Source organism: Epinephelus moara, chromosome 17 (assembly GCF_006386435.1).
Source record: "Epinephelus moara isolate mb chromosome 17, YSFRI_EMoa_1.0, whole genome shotgun sequence".
Taxonomy (NCBI): Eukaryota; Metazoa; Chordata; class Actinopteri; order Perciformes; family Serranidae; genus Epinephelus; species Epinephelus moara.
In genome coordinates this window covers 34,445,935-34,462,276 of record NC_065522.1, presented here as the reverse complement: position 1 = coordinate 34,462,276, position 16,342 = coordinate 34,445,935, and the positions used below count along the sequence as shown (strand labels likewise).

Here is a 16,342-nt window from a genome sequence, read left to right as displayed (position 1 = left end):
TACATGGTGATCTTATACCAGATCGAGATATACTGTTGAAATGTTTGTAGCTGTGAGGATATTTTGGAAGCATCAATAAGTATGTGAGCATTTTCTTAGAAAATGCACAAAATTGTCCAAATACATTGTAATAACATACGAACCCTGTTGGAGAGCTTTTGGAGTCTGACTTATAGTCAACGTAGAGTAAACTGATTGAAATGAAGACTCATCCTTATCTGATGGGAACAAATATCAGTTAGTAACAGACACTCAGATGACCTAAAAAGGGCATGTTATAAATACTAACACTGACAGACTGTAGAAGTCAGAGCCACTTACATTTTTCAGCCCGTGGTTTTCTGGTGTGGTTTGACCTGAGGCTCAAATTATCAGCAGCGTCTGCAGCGTCTAAAACAAAACACCATGTGTGACACAGTGAGAGGATGCAAAAATAATTCACACATCAGTCCTGTGGTTCAGCACATCTCAACCAACATGTCAACTGCCACTTTCAATATGAGGGACAGCAACAAACAGACGCTTTTATTGTTGCTCCTATTTTCTCTCTATATGTAAAGTGAATCGAACCTTTGTCTTCTCTTGGTTTTATGGAAACGACTGTATACATCACATCGTCTGCATCATCTGAATCATCTGAAGCATTGTCCCTACAGACTGAAACATAGAACACATTAAGTGTGATATTTTAGCTCAATTCTTTGGTCACTTAGTTAAAAGAAAAGACAAAGAAAAAACATTCAAAAAATTGCACGAAGCAATAAAATCTGATGCATATTGAAAATATTAATAAAAAACTACAAGGACAAGCTTGCACTCACGTGTTTGGTTGTCCTTAACTGCGTGTGATGCTGCTGTTCTTTTCTTTGAGGAAACTGATGGAAAGAAAAGCAAAACTAGAGATATGGAAAAGAACAATTTAAAATGTCCTCATTCAAAAACAGCGGATAATATTCCTTAACAACTCTGATGACTGTTTCCTTAGCACCATAGCCAATCAGACAATACAACATATAACAGCTTTAAGATGGAGAGTAAAGGAGGGAGCAGTGCTTACAAAGGAAACATCAATATTAAGTAATTGTCCACCAGGTAAAACAATAAAAACATTTTCTGCTCAGAGCTGAGTCTCACAGAGAAAAGAAGGACCTTCCTCTTAACAAAGCAACCAGCATTCCTCTTGTATGACTTTCAAGTTAGTATAAGTATAGGAATTATTGGATAAACATCAAACCCAATGTCTAAGAGGATGCTGTGTGCTTTATAACTTAAATACCCAGAGTTATTTTTCTCACTTTAGTTATTTTACATTCAATATGTTAAAAGTAGAGTATTATCTTTACCTCTGTGTTTCCTAATATAAAGGAATCCCACCACCACCAGCACCAGGGCCAATATTAAAATGGTGATAGCAATCCACAGCAGGATGAGGACATGTGGGGCGTTGGAGTTATTGGACAGATGGTCTTTATGAGGTGGTGATGAGATGGTAGACTTGGTATTTGCTGTAACATTACAAGTCACACTATGTATGGAACTATAATTTCAGATAAAAAAATGTAAACATGCGAAGCTGCAAAATATTCATATCTAAACATGCATAAACAGATGTGAATACGAAAGATTTGCAACAGGAAGCTGTCACATGTTAGCCCAGATGGATGTAGAGTTTTTAGCAATTATTTAAGGAGCTGATGGTTTAAATTTTTATACTTGTAGTGACTGAATGTTTGACATTTACAACACTTGAGTATTAAGACAAGGGAAAAATCATGGTCTTGTATTTAAACAGGAAAAAGTCCCCTCACCCTGACAAAAGTGCTTATCCAAATGTAACCACACACAGGACTGAGGATGCTAACCTGTGTCTCTGGTATCATAGTCTTGCTTCATGTATCATCCACTCCGACCACCTCACTGCGACTTGTGTGGTACATAAATGTAATGTTTAATAATTTATTTTTAAAAAAAGCTGTTTGAGAATAGAAAAAAAAACATACCAGTGACAGAGATGTTGACACTGTTGCTTCTCTCTCCTCCTTCAGTCTCACACCAGTATTCTCCGCTGTCTTCTTGATAGATGTTATTAGCAGTGCAGGAGGACCCTGTTGGCGTCCTCTTATTATCACATACTGGAATAAATTCCTGAGTATTCCTTACTCCTCTTAAGGGAGTGGGACCAGAAATCCCCTCACAGTTAAAAGACATAGACTCATATTCAAAGTGTTGCAGTCTGTCTGGAGTGACACGAAGAAAAGATGCATCTGAAAGTGAGACATGTTGTTGTTTTTTTGTTTGTTTGTTTGTTTTAAAGATACATTCTGGTATTTACAAGCAATTGAGCGATATCATAGACATAGAGGTATAATTATCAGGTTGAGGTCTCCCAGGTTGACTCACCAATTTGAATGAATTCCAGCATCACTGGATAAACAAAGGAGCAAAACTGAATATCAGATCCATATATGATTTGTTGTACAAGATATAAAACTCAGAAAAAAAGAAAACGAATCGGAGACTCAGTACTCACACAGTCTGAAGCAGAGAGCTGTGACCTCCATGTTGTCTCGCTGCTGACTGACTGAGCATCAGACTGAAATACAACTTGTATGTGGGCGAGAACTTCCCCTTCCTGTGCAGTTACTTTCAGATGCTCATGCAAAAGCTGGGGCCAAAGTGACAGGCTCACAATTTCTCAAGTTTGTATTGATGCATTGCTCATATCTCCTTTACACTGAAACAGCTTTCACTTAGGTATTTGATATTATTCAGTTATTCATTTTATTTTTCCTAATAGCTATGAAAAAAAAAAATCCTAATGTACTTTCCATGTTTGAGATGGGGAGAAAGTCTGTAGACCTGGTTGTATGGGTCCTGGTGCTCTGGAAACACTGTCTAAGACAATAGCGTCAGATTTGGTGTGACACTTCTATTTTATCACAGAAATGCAGGATGTGATGTTGCGGATGTGAAGGTGGTGGATGGCCGTCTAGCAGTCATAGTTTCCCTTTTCACACTTGCAACTTACATTTTCCGTTTTATAAAACGTATTCATCACCTTTTATCAGATTACAGAGAGCAACATTTTTAGAATTGTTAGCATTGGATGTAAAAGAATTGTCTTCGAACGTGGTGTTTTTGCTGAATCGCCTAATATGAATGTACATGGCTGACAATAGGGATGTGTCTGTTTAATTTTAAAGACTGGCTTAACATTTATTCCTCAGAGTGAAAGCAAAGCCTCACCCTCTGCCTGTCTGCACAGCAGTTGTCAAAGAAGTATTCAAATCGTTTGGTAAAAGTGGCAATACTCACAACTCGTAACAGCTTGCAAACAAATGTGGACGACAATATCTTTTGCTGGAATGATGTACTGTCTGGAGTTGAAATGTGAACTAGTATCATAAATGGAAGCAATCAAGTAAGGTACAGGTACCTTTAAATTGTACTTAAGTACAGCACTTGAGTAAATGTACTCAGTCATGTGCTGCAAAGAAAAACTATATACAAAATACTATGAAGCTCTCAGAAAAGAAAAACTACATAATACACAGCGCACTGCTACCTGTTCAGCATTTTGGACAAATGTGGAAAATCTACATAACATAATATCACTTTTCATCGCTTTCATTCACTCACTTTCTAGAAAGGCCTGATATTGTGACGAAAACTGCAAAAAGGTCCTGTTATGCCCCCTGCAGTAAGATAGATAGATAGACCTAACAGCTACCTCATAAACACGCTCCTTTTCCCAACTTGATAAGACATAACATGAACATTGTTATTGTCACTGATGACTTTGACTGTGTGATTATACTGGTGATCAGTTACCATGGCAACAGGCTCAAAGTTCAGTTGTTTTACGATACTCAGATTATTCAGAAAGCCAAACAAAGTCATAGTCATACTGTTTGGAGTTCCACTCATTTACTGATGTTATGTTACATACGTACTAGTTTCTATATCTACATTTTAATTCTGTTAGCACATTACATTTTAAATTGAATAGCAGAATGCATTCGTCTTCTGCTGCTAAACCTGGAGGTTTTCTTAAGAATGTGTTTTTTATGTTGGCTTTGTTTTTTTATTGCCACACTCAAAAAAAAGAAGGAAAAAAAACCCACTGGCAAAACACTGTAATTGTGTAATAAGATGTTTTGAAATTCTACATCATTTGCAATTGAAAGCTAAATCTAATGCAGCACACTGCAGTGATAAGCACAGTGAGTTATCTCACAGCCTATCAATGATTTACAAACTTTATGTCCTGCATTCTGAAGAAGAACTAAGCGACACTGTGCAGCAGGTACGTCGTTCTAAAAAAATATTTTTGCTTATTTTACATGTTTCAGCTTCTATTTTAAAAGACATTATTGCATTCTGGAGTAACACGGTCTGAATGTTGACAAGTACATTGTCTATAATAGAGTATTAAGTACATTTTAAAGCCTAAATAAATTACTACGGACATGGACTTTGATTTAACGCTTCTAGTGTAGGGTAAAATACATATGGAACAATTCTGACAGCATGAAAACACTTTTTTTAGTTCTTTAAGGAATGGTCTTAGCTGAAACATACAGCCTTACACAATTTCAAAACTCTCTTTCAGTCAGTCTTGACAAAAGTGAAAGTATAACTGCATGAACATGTTTTAGTATTTTTGCAAAAGTCAGGAAACTGCAAGTGAAACATTCTCACAGCTGTATGACTGTTTAAATTAACACAAAGAAAATTATATGTTTTAATATCTATCCTATTTAAAATGATAACTAACAGAGGTCCACACATGTGAGTACTCTATCAATATCAGTGGAAAAGTGCATGGTAAAATCAGCCACTGTACAAGTTATGGAAAATTAGGATTTGGACTTAGGAATGAGTTTATATACTTGACTTCTTGTTTTGTTTTAACACCTGTTCAAAAATGTCTTCTACATATAGTAATGGTTTCCATGTATTATGGTTTCTGGTCATTTTCAGAGATGCAGGATGCTTCCCCAGATGGCTGTGCCGGCCCATCAGTCTCTGCTCAGTACCTTAAGTGTTTTGGCTGTCCTTCTTTCCCTAGCACACTCTGCTGGAGGTAACTCACACACAAACATAATTAAAGGTCATAATAAGGCTTTGGATGAAATAAGATTAACAAATAACATTGAAATATGTGTTTAAATAATAGGTTAAAGCTACTTAGTGTAAAATCAAGTGATGCTTTTGTTTTGGTTTTTGATCCCACAATTTCAGAGAAGAAGCTGTAAGAACACACTGTAAACCACTTGTTCAGCAGCACACAGCAGACAGACACAGTAAGATGAACATGGTGGAGCATTTAGCAGCTAACGTGACAGATATTTCATTCAGGAGTCGGTGGAGACTAAAAATAGAGCAAAAAAGGAAATGAATACTGGACTTAGTAAGCAACAGAAACATCACTCCAAATGAATTATCATGCTCTATGTTTGCCAGATGCATAAATAAGCAACTGATTGCTAAGAAGTTTGCTAATTTAACTTAAAATGTTAAGTCAATGTCACATTATAGCTTGCTTCTGTTGCCCTATTCAAGTGGCAAAAAACCAAACAAACAAAAAAAGTTTTTGGAAGTTTAAAGACTCCCGCTTACTGTTTTGAGTCATTGGCAACTTTAGTAATGGAAACTGTGGAAACAAAAAACAAAACAAACAAAAAACAAACAAACAAACAAACAAAAAAGAAAGAAAAAAAGTTATGAGAGATATATACCACATTCAAAAACATTTGGTTCCATTGCAAATAAGACTATAAGCTGAAATCACACTTTTCTGGCCTGCACATAAGCAAACATACACCGGCACTGGTATTGTTCAGACATGTGTATGTGTGCAGAAATGCGGCATGTGGCAAACTCAGAAAGAAAATATGAGGAAAACTTAATTGATGAAGGTATTAGCTTGCTTGACACATAGGTCTACATTATGCATTGGTGAGATTTGGGTGGAGTGTTTGTTGGGTTGCCCATTTCGCTGTTCTCCACATGGGTTCACAGATACATTTATGTATACCCTGCTTTTTTACAGCTGACCTAATTAAGCTAGTTCTCATTGCAAAAACTAATAAACAAATGCATTTTCTTTCCAGGTCAGTCTCAGTTAATTGGTCCACCTCAGCCAATAGTGGCAACAGTTGGTGGTGACATCATCTTGCCATGTCATCTGGAACCTGCAGTGGACGTTGCTGCCAAGACGTTGGAGTGGACGAGACGTGACCTGAATCCTAGACTTGTCTTTGTGTGGCGTGCCGGTCAGGACCATGAGAATGTAAAAAATCCATCTTACAAAGGAAGAACATCTCTGTTCACTGATAAACTGAAGCGAGGAAACATTTCACTGAAACTCTCTGATGTGAGACCTTCTGATGCAGGAAGATACAGATGCTTCATTCCAGATATGAAAACAGACTCTTTCGTTGAGCTTGTCGTTGGTAAGTAGATACATATTGTATGTGTACATATTGCACTTTGGTCTGTGCAGTGCATTCAGTGAAGGATTTTTGTTAACTTTTAGCCATTGATATTGGTAGCTGAAGAGTATAAGGAGGGTCTTCCAACATTGATGTAAATGTGGGATAAAGGCTTTTTTTAGGAAAACTGTTTGGTTGTATGTTCTGAGAGGAAACATTCTCCCAGTTGGTTATTCAGTATTGATAAGTAGGCTACAAAACAGAGCTTAAAATAGACAGAAATTGATATGCCCTAATTCATGACAGACTTTTATTCACTCTTAAATCCATTCTTTCTTTATTTGTTATTTCTATAGCGACAGTGGAATAAACATGTTCATGCTGTAAATATGGAGTGTATCCATGTTCCCAGGTTTCTATGGTCTCCAGCTCTTATTATGGCATAGTAAGCAGACCTTTCAAAGACTTCATGTTCTCAGCAAAGTTTTTTCCCTACGTCAAATATTGAAAGTATGTTTTCGTGGGTCAGTATGTTAAAATCACCCACCTCCTCCTCAGGTCTGGCAGCGACCTAAAGCAGGCAAGCGCAATAAAAACAAGCAACAGGAGAAAAGATCAAAGATCAAAAAACTAATAGAACTGAAATTAATATATATGAAATAAATAGCATGAAATTCTCCCCATCACAGCTGTCCTGACCAAGCCTGGCGTGTCCAGACCCAATTCACAAAACGCGAATGGGTCTGGACACGGAGTGTGCATTTCCTCTATTCCAGAGGGGTGGTATCAACAGTCTTTGCAGATTTCCTCCTCACTGTGGACTCCAAGTTGCATGGCTGTGATTCCCAGCTTGTTCGTTTCCCTGACCTGCTCCTCAATGAGAGCAACTAGCAGAGAAACAACAATAGCCAGTGGGTTTTTGACTGAGTCCCATCTTTTTACCAAACCCCATAGGAAGGACGGCAAACACATCCTTTTTTCCAATAAAAGCTTTCAGTGCAGCCGTTTGTTCTGCTTTCAAAGAAAATGTACATTCCAGTTCGTTTGTTCTGCTTTCAAAGAAAATGTACATTCCAGTTCATTCAACACATTTACCATCGCAGTTTCAAAATCAGTAGCCATGTTGGTTGTTTATGAAATGCATTCACTCCGCTCCTTGTCCCTCCTATTCTGATGACGTGATTTCAAATAACCTGCCTCAAAGTAATAAACAGTTGTGACTGGCCCGGTAAGCTTTAACCAATGCCAGAATGTGCCTTTATGATTTCATTTCATTTCGAGTCCCCGTCCGGACCAAAATATGGAGCGTGGACTGGTGGCTGGAGAGGGGCCAGTTCACCTCCTGGGCACTGCCGAGGTGCCCTTGAGCAAGGCACCGAACCCCCCAACCGCTCGGGGCGCCTGAACCAAGGGCAGCCCCCTCACTCTGACATCTCTCCACTTTGTGCATGTATAGGTCCTGTTTGTGCATGTGTGTGTCTTTCAGACCTGTGTGTAATTGACAAGCAAGAGTGAAAACATTGAATTTCCCCTCAGGGGGATTAATAAAGTAAATAAACTTAAACTTTATTTTGTTTTACATTTTAGCTGTCTCTCTCTCACTTCCTTTCACTTCCTTCCATCTTTCTTTTTATCTTTCTTTTGTCAGGAATTCCTATTGTTGGTATTGTCTCCCAATTTCACTTCGTTTCATTCACACACACACACACACACACACACTTAACAGTTAAAAGCCCACTGGTGTCATACTAAACACACACTCTCAAATTTGAGGGTAAGACAGTGTTCTTGACTCAAGACACTGATATCTCCAGAATGGCCAAACAACCCAATTGCCAGAAAAAAATATTGGCATTGTATGTTTTGAAGAGTCATGGACAAATTACATCCGGACAATTTTACGTAGTTGATAAGTTGAAATACAGCATTTCAACACAACGTGATTAACATTTTGTTAGGTTTAGGCACAAAAAACACCTGGTTATAGTTGGGAAAAGATTACATTTTGACTTAAAATAGCCATTTTGGGGGTACAATCCCTGCTGGAAAGGGCAGCAGTGTCTCAAAAAAAAAAGCTTTGCTGTGGCATTAACCTCTGGAAAAATAGCAATGGACCATTAAAACCCCACCATGTTTGTTGGCTGCCACAGGAAACACAGCCATGACTTGCTAAACCAAAATTTGTTCACTGGTCTCAAACAATTGTCTGCTGCTTGGTGACAGGTTGTCCATCATCACCTCCACCTCCAGATGGCAATGTCAGCTCATATACTATGTCACTTTACAAACATTGATACTGTATGATGCACATGACAGGATTTGCTGATACTTCTTTTTTTCCCTTTTGCTCAGCATCAGGTGCTGTTTCCTTGCCCATCCTCACTTTAGCAGGGATTGACAGAGACAAAGAAGGAGTGGTGTTACAGTGTGAGTCTGCAGGCTGGTATCCAGAGCCTGAGGTGTTGTGGCTGGACGGTGAGGGAAAGCTCCTCTCTGCTGGACCTACAGAGACAGTCAGAGGTCCTGATGACCTCTATACTGTCAGCAGCAGAGTGACTGTGGAGAAGAGACACAGCAACAGCTTCACCTGTAGAGTCCAACAGAGGAACATCAACCAGACCAGAGAAACACATATTTCTGTTTCAGGTAAAAAATGTTCAATTTTTATGGTGAGGTCATTGTGTTAGTTTTTAATAGCTGAGCTTCAGTTTTATCTAAACTCTGTGTTATTCTGTGTTTTATCATTTCAGAGGATTTCTTTAAGGCCCAGTCCAGTTCTGCTGCCCCAGTTGTTATTGGCTTGGCTGTTAGTCTGGCTCTTTGCATCCTGCTTCTGTTTGCAGTTGTCCTTTTTGTGTGGAAACAGAGACGAAACAAAATCAGTGAGTCACAAATTAATTTCAGAGTTTTGTGAACCTTAAATTATTCTGCCTTTTTTTAGGGGAAGTAATGATTTAAATTGTGTTTTGTAGATTAAATTTGATTCAATCCTAAAGTCAGTATTTCACAGCTTATGGTGTCGATAAATAATGTGGTGGAATGTTTACTTTTATTTTCACTTAGATTGTTTGGTGTTTTATTTTGATAGACCATTTTGTACCTCATTTTACTGAAATGTCTCGTACACTGAAATAATAAAATTAAATATATTTTAAACTTTAATTCTACTGCCTTTGTTTTAACACAGAGACCAGGAGAAGCCACAGGGATGAAACTGATAAAGGAGAAAAGAAGAATGGCTCTGAAACTCACAGAACAGAAGATCAGTTTGTCACTGAAGAAGAAATGAAGGCTTTGAAGGGAAAAGATGAAGAAAAGAGCAAACATGTAAGGAAACAAACTGGACATTACTTTCAGTAAAGGAGGAGGAAAAACAAGAGCAGTAAAAGTAAAGTTTGATCTGAGCAAGACAGAAAGAAAAAGTGTACATTAAAAAATCAGGACCTGCGTTTCCAAGAGAATTAACATGACAACAAGATCAGCGTTGACGGAGGGTAAAGCAAAGACTGAAAGAATGTGGAGAAATGGAAAACACAGAGTAAGACCAAGTGTCGTCACCTGGAGAATTTGTAATTCTCAAAAGTTTTTATTGAAACAGACATTTGGTGTTTACATGTCTTGAAATGATAAAGTTTGATCTGAGCAAGACGGAGAGAAAAAAAATTACATCAAGAGACAGGATCTGTGTTTCCAAGAGAACATGACAACAAGAGCAGTGATGATAGAGAGCTAAGCAAAGACTGAATCAAAGGTTTTTATTTGACAGTGACAAAATTTTGGTGTTGAGATGACTTGATATGGCAGCAGAAGAGAAAACTGGGTCGTGAAATGGGAGGAATGATTTACTGAAACCAGTATAAACCACCACAGACTTATAATGTATCAAACTCAAACTCAAAATTTAATTTCTGAATAATTCTGTTATATATACATTAGTAGCTGACATTTCTCAACTGCAGTTACATTCAAATGCTGTAAAATGCAACTAGAGGTAAGCTTATTTATTTGTCTTGTTGCTTGGTATCTTCATTAACCTGCTCTGATAAAAAATTACATCCTACAACTGGTCTCTGTTCGTCTCTCAGCAGCTTCAGGAGGAGCAGCAGAGGAGGGAGGAGGCAGAGAGGGAAGTTCAGACCCTGAAAGAGGAGCTGCACACCAAGAAGACTGAGGTTCATCTTTATATTTAACACACTGATTTCAGTTTGACGTCACATCCTTTATGTCATCTGTAGTGTAGACACGATCAAACAGTAGATTGTGGAGATTGATTCGCAATAAAAAAATAATTCTGAGAGTCCAGATTGAGACCAGATTGATTAAAGTCCTTTTGCACATTAAAACCAAAAAACAAACAGCACATTAAATTATAACCAGAAGAGAATGCTGATTAACTCATGTTAATCACTTTTACTGCAGCAGCTGTGACTGCTGCCTTTAGTTTTCTTGTAGTATAAATATACTTTATTAATGTTCATTTTTTTATTTCCCCTCATCTTCTTTCTCCTCCCAGTATGAAAGTAAACTAGCTGAAGTCCAGCAACAACTGCAGAGCCTGAAGGAGGAGCTAGAGACCAAGACCAGGGAGGTTTGTCACTTTAAATGAATCCTAATCTATTTTACTTTACCTTATTTTTAACATCCAATTCATCCACATGTCCTAAGACATATGTTTCCTAATGCAGTGTTCTTTAGGGAAATGTGTAAAACTCTCAGTGGGTTCAAGGCAAAGCTCTTAGACATTAATTTGGACCTCTAAAATTGTTTGTTGAGGTAAAGCAGGATGCAAATCTGAAGTACTTTTGAGTCTGTTTCAGTGTTGTATATTTACTTACATGCATTAATAAAAGAACAAATCTATCTTTCTCCTTCACACCAGCTGGAGGAAAACAAAGCTGCTCAGTCCAAGTCTTTGGTAAGTATTCAAGGTATAAATGCAATAACACACTCTGATGAGTCCTGCTGAAAGCAATAAACTCAGCATAGCAAAGTAATTCTATTATTTTAATGTAACCATTACTTTGTGTATCAGGATGCCTTGTTGTGTATTTTAAGATTTACACAAACCCTCCAGTAGGTGATTGTGAATGACAACGATGATGATGACACACAGAAGACTCTTTTACACTTCATGTTCAAACAAGACAACTGATGATTTATAACTCACATGAATGTCTGGCCTCAGTATGTGATCATAATTACATTGTGAACATGGCCCTAGTTGTTTTATACTTTTATAAAAGAAACATGTCTCTTACTGTGTTGTTTTGTATATCTCTTATCTCTCAGTTTCCCTGGAAGAAAACTACCAGACAGACATTTGAGAACGAGCAGCAGAGGAGAAAGCAAGCTGAGAAACAAGTCCAGGACCTGAAACAGAAACTGAATGACAAGATTAAAGAGGTTCATAATTTGATTTGTACATTGTTAATACAGTGAGTTTTTCCTATTAACATATAATCTGTATATATATATATATATATCCTTATTACTATATTTAAGTATTGCCCTATTTAAAATCATGTCGTTGATCTTATTTCTGTTCGTCTCTCTCCTCTGTCGGAGCAGCTCCAGGAGGAGCAGCGGAGGAGGGTGGAGCCTGAGAATAGAGTGAAGACCCTGGAAGAGGAGCTGAAGACCAAAGAGGATGAGGTCCAGAAACACCATGTGCTCCATGCTAGACAGCAAAACATCACACTTTCAGGCAAACTGAGTTTTAAGGTCAGGAAAATATTTATCCTTTATGTTCACCAGAAGAGTGTGTTTAAATTGATAATGTAGTCAAAGTCATGACAGGGCAGGAGAGGTGGAAGAGTTGGGTCACTGCAGGCAGGATGAATCACAGCTGACTTTGAGCTGATTAAACTCAGACTTAAAGTCAGACTTCAGCTTGAAAATAATTTGTTTAAAAATCTGTTTATATTTTCTAATGGCTACTGGTCAAACTGGGGAACCAGTAATCATATATAACTTAGATTTTTCAATTTTATTTAAACCTTGAATTATACTTTATTTTGTCATAATGTGTAAGTCATTGCACATTTGCAGTGTCTTCACTTACATGCCTGAATAAACTTCTGACTTGCATCTTGTCTCTGTTCATCTGTCCTACTGGTAAATATGCAGTCTAAGCAGCCATTCCAGAAGCAGCAGAGCAGGGAGGAAGCTGAGGGGAAAGTTCGGACCCTGAGGGGAAAATCAAGTTTCAAGGTCAGGAAAATCTTTAAATACCAAACATTTGGAGTGCTGCTTGCATTGGTCATTGTGCTGTCAAGAAAACAGTAATAATAATTGTCAGTGTGTTTTGATGCCAAGAAGCATTTACAACTCAATCAAGTTGAAGTCACGACTGAGCCCAGAATAAATGCTTTCAGTACTGTCAGTCCTGTTTCATACCAAGACCCCAAAACCAGCAAAATCTGTAGTTCCCAAACAAAACAAAACCTATACGATAAGATAGGATGCCTTTATTGTCACTATATACAGTGATACAGTGAAACTTCAAGTACCCTCACAGTGACATTTCAGATTTTACATACATGACGTGAATTCATACAGACACACCCATACACACCCCCACTCATACAGCAACTAACACAAGATAATAAAATGAAATAAAATATATATGAAATTGCATTGATGCATGACAGTCATTGCATGGACCTGATGTATGAAATATATAAATAATAAATAAATATTGCACATGTTGAGGATCGTGGGATGGGTTACTGAGTGATTATTTTTGTTTATTGAGAGATTGGATGGCTCTGGGGAAAAGCTGCAGCAGCGGTATGATTGGACCATGAGAGGTTGTCAGTGATGTGGATGCCCAGAATCATCTTTGCATCTTTGTCACCAGTGCAATGTTGTAGTTTGGTCAAATATGTCTTACTAATAAAACATGTCTGTCATCCTTTCTGTCTTCCCAGACTGAAGACAATCAAGCTGAAGTCCAGCAGCTACAGGATGAGAATCAGACGATGAGGAACAACCAGCAGACCCTGAACCAAAAGGTGGAGATCAACAAAAAGATGAATGTCTTTACCGTAAATATTCTGTTAATGAAAATCTGTGAAGATGGGAAATGTAGTTTCGGACTAGTTTACTACCATCAGATAAATCCGGCAAAAAAAAATACTGTGTAAGCATGAGAAGACATTTCCATCTCATCACGACACATCTGTAGTTCTTTCACTGTTCATCGACACTTTTCCAAACTGTCTTCTGTCTCTGGCCAACAACATGGTAAGATGATTTAATTGATGTATTCCTGTTATAGTTCCCACATGACACAATTCTTGCTCCCTTGAGATGTATCACTCTAAAACAATCAAAGGTGTAATTCAATCAGGAGAGACTCATTCTGAGTGAGCAGAATATTTTTTATATGCGCACAAAAGTATGCAAAATGTGAAAAGTTGTTTAATGATTAGACCCCATGGTCATATATTTAAGGAGGGTGGTGATATTAGAATAGGGAAACCCCCATGGAGTCTAGACACTGATGGTGGTGATGAGATGAAGAAGGACGATGACTGGAGGTGATTGGGGTGGAGGAGGGTACAATGATTCAGCCTAAAATGACAGCTGACAGCAGCAGAGAGGGGAGCAGATTTAAACTTTGACAGTAGCTACATGATTGGCTGAGAGAGATCGTGGCAAAGTTTGACTGGTTAATGCCAATAATCAGCTGAATGGAGGAAAAGGTGGGAAGGAGACGGAGAGAGAAGTGTGAATGAAAAAAGAAAATCATCCGGGTTAAACTTGTGCTGAGCTTTGTTTCCACTGTGTTTTCCCAAAATACATTAAGATAACTTAATAAGAATACTCAAGTAACACATCAGAGCACATAAACAGACAATCTGTTTGTCAGCTTAGTCATTTATCAGTTCAGATTTAATTCAGTGTTTAGATTCTGTGTCAAGGCTGTCACTTCCTGCAGTGAAGAGGTGAAGATTTACTAAAAGATTAATCCTATTAGTTTGTTCATGTGACGTCTGACTTCCTTTCACACCTTATATAAAAAGACTTTTAAAACTCTAATAAGAGAAATTCACATAAACTAATTTGGGATCTGGGATGTTGTTCAACACTGTATTAAAAGACCTGTCAACACTATTTACAGATACAAAGCATATGAAATACATAAATACATTGTACTGAACCAGGTTTTACAGCCACAGACTGTTTTTGCACCTTGAACACAACCAGCATCACAACATGTACACACTCAGACTTAAAAAAGTCACTTTGTCTATTTTGTGTTGTCATAGGATCACAACCTGACCAGCCCAGCCAATCAGCACTCAGCTGAGAGACACATCACTGTGGATGAGGTTGATGTGCGCGGCAAATATGTTCGTCTCAGCAACAACTCTGAAAAGGTCATTTTGTTATGTGTGGATAAGCATTTAGTAAGTTCCATATGAGCATGTGCAAAATGTTTTACAGCCACAAAATAACAGAGTGTAACCAGGGATCAGCAGTGATGCTACCATGGCCCAGTAAAACCACAAAGACTTCTAGCAAACTGAGTCACACAGTGTACAAACTACTGTATGTTATAATCAAGATGTTATGTGAAGACGTGTAAAATTTGAATTTAATTTGTGTATTTTTGTCTTATCCTCTCTCTCTCTCACCCAATCTCCCTCCTGCAGGACCAACCAATGGGAGGCTGGGAATTATATATACGAGTCAACAATAGAAAACCCATCAAATACCAGTTTAAGCACTCATTCATCCTGAAGGCTGGAAAGACTGTCACTGTGAGTTTTTCATGACTGTGTTGTTGTTTTTTCCTCTTTGTTTCTTTTTGTTCTTTGTCATTTATTCAAATCTCACTCTAACCCAACATGAGGACAACTGGGACTGAATTTGAGTCACAGGCGTTTCTAGCCCATTTTTGGGGGTGCTGAAGCACTCCTAAATTGAATCCCAGCACCCCTAAAATTTGAGAGATTTTTTTTCCGCTGTATGTCCCTTTTTAACAAGCTAGAAAAGTGTCAAAACCAGACAGTACTTAGTTGAAACGTAATATTTTAACAACAAAAATACAGCCCCCCCGCCCTTGCCTCAAAAATGGTTTGACCCACCCCATCCCTCCCACCTTTCCCCAACTTGGGCTCTGAGTGCTCTATCTGCACAGAGCACTTCGCTGCCTTCCAGAGTGGGTGATATGCAGTAGTGGTCTAAGTACCTGGCTTAAACCAGGATATGTGGCACATTTCTTAACTCCTACCACTCAATACCAGCACATTATTATCATTACCAGTCCTCATTTTTGCTGCATTTAATCATAGGTCACTGTTTATGTTGTTAGGTAGGAGTTAGCTGACGTTTTTTCTAGCTAGGAAATGTTACAGGTGGTCAGTACCACTGTCCTCTGTTTGAATTGGAATGAGAGAAGCTAGCTGTTGTGTCATGTGCATGTGTTAACCCTATGGGCCCGAACGACACATTGTGCGTCCAAATTCACACCTGTTCTTCTCTATTGATTTTCTCCGCGACCGTGCGTCATAGCGAGAAGCCACGCATAACACGTGAAACAGCGAAATTGTAGCTTTCCGAGAAGACCAAGCACTTGTCGGTAATCCGATGTTTTCATAGCGAAAAAAAATTATGAAGTTACACTAGATTGATGAATAACAGAGCTTTCATACAGCTCTGCACACACATTACTGTTGGATGGATTACTCGCGAATGCAGCATCGCACAGAAATGCCACAGATATCACATGAAAGCGCAGGAGCAGAGCTTTCCAGTGATACCACACACATCACTGTGCTGTCATCCCATCATGCTATAAATCCAGATTTATTGTCTACAAAATAAAAACCTGACGAATTTCTTTACAATCCATTATACAGATCTTGTTATCAGTCACTTCATATAGTGAGGAATAT

At 38.2% G+C, this 16,342-nt stretch overlaps 2 protein-coding genes across 3 annotated transcripts in view; one reads left to right on the top strand and one right to left on the bottom strand.

Annotated features, from left to right (window-relative positions):
• The window catches only part of LOC126403819 (lamin-L(I)-like), a 128,533-nt gene that overhangs the window by 68,144 nt on the left and 44,047 nt on the right, over positions 1-16,342 (top strand). The window contains exons 5-7 of one of the 2 annotated variants that reach the window (XM_050066613.1): positions 9,188-9,319; positions 9,625-9,764; positions 10,523-10,609. The exons of the other annotated variant lie outside the window; for it this stretch is intronic. Coding sequence (XP_049922570.1) covers positions 9,188-9,319; positions 9,625-9,764; positions 10,523-10,609 — 359 coding nt within the window. The remainder of the gene's footprint in view (positions 1-9,187; positions 9,320-9,624; positions 9,765-10,522; positions 10,610-16,342) is intronic. 2 annotated transcript variants of the gene reach the window in all.
• The window catches only part of LOC126403833 (carcinoembryonic antigen-related cell adhesion molecule 20-like), a 44,516-nt gene that overhangs the window by 1,840 nt on the left and 26,334 nt on the right, over positions 1-16,342 (bottom strand). The window contains exons 5-8 of the mRNA XM_050066640.1: positions 822-875; positions 571-657; positions 322-390; positions 144-218 (exon numbers count right to left, since the gene is read on the bottom strand). Of these exons, the coding sequence (XP_049922597.1) occupies positions 144-218; positions 322-390; positions 571-657; positions 822-875 (285 nt within the window). The remainder of the gene's footprint in view (positions 1-143; positions 219-321; positions 391-570; positions 658-821; positions 876-16,342) is intronic.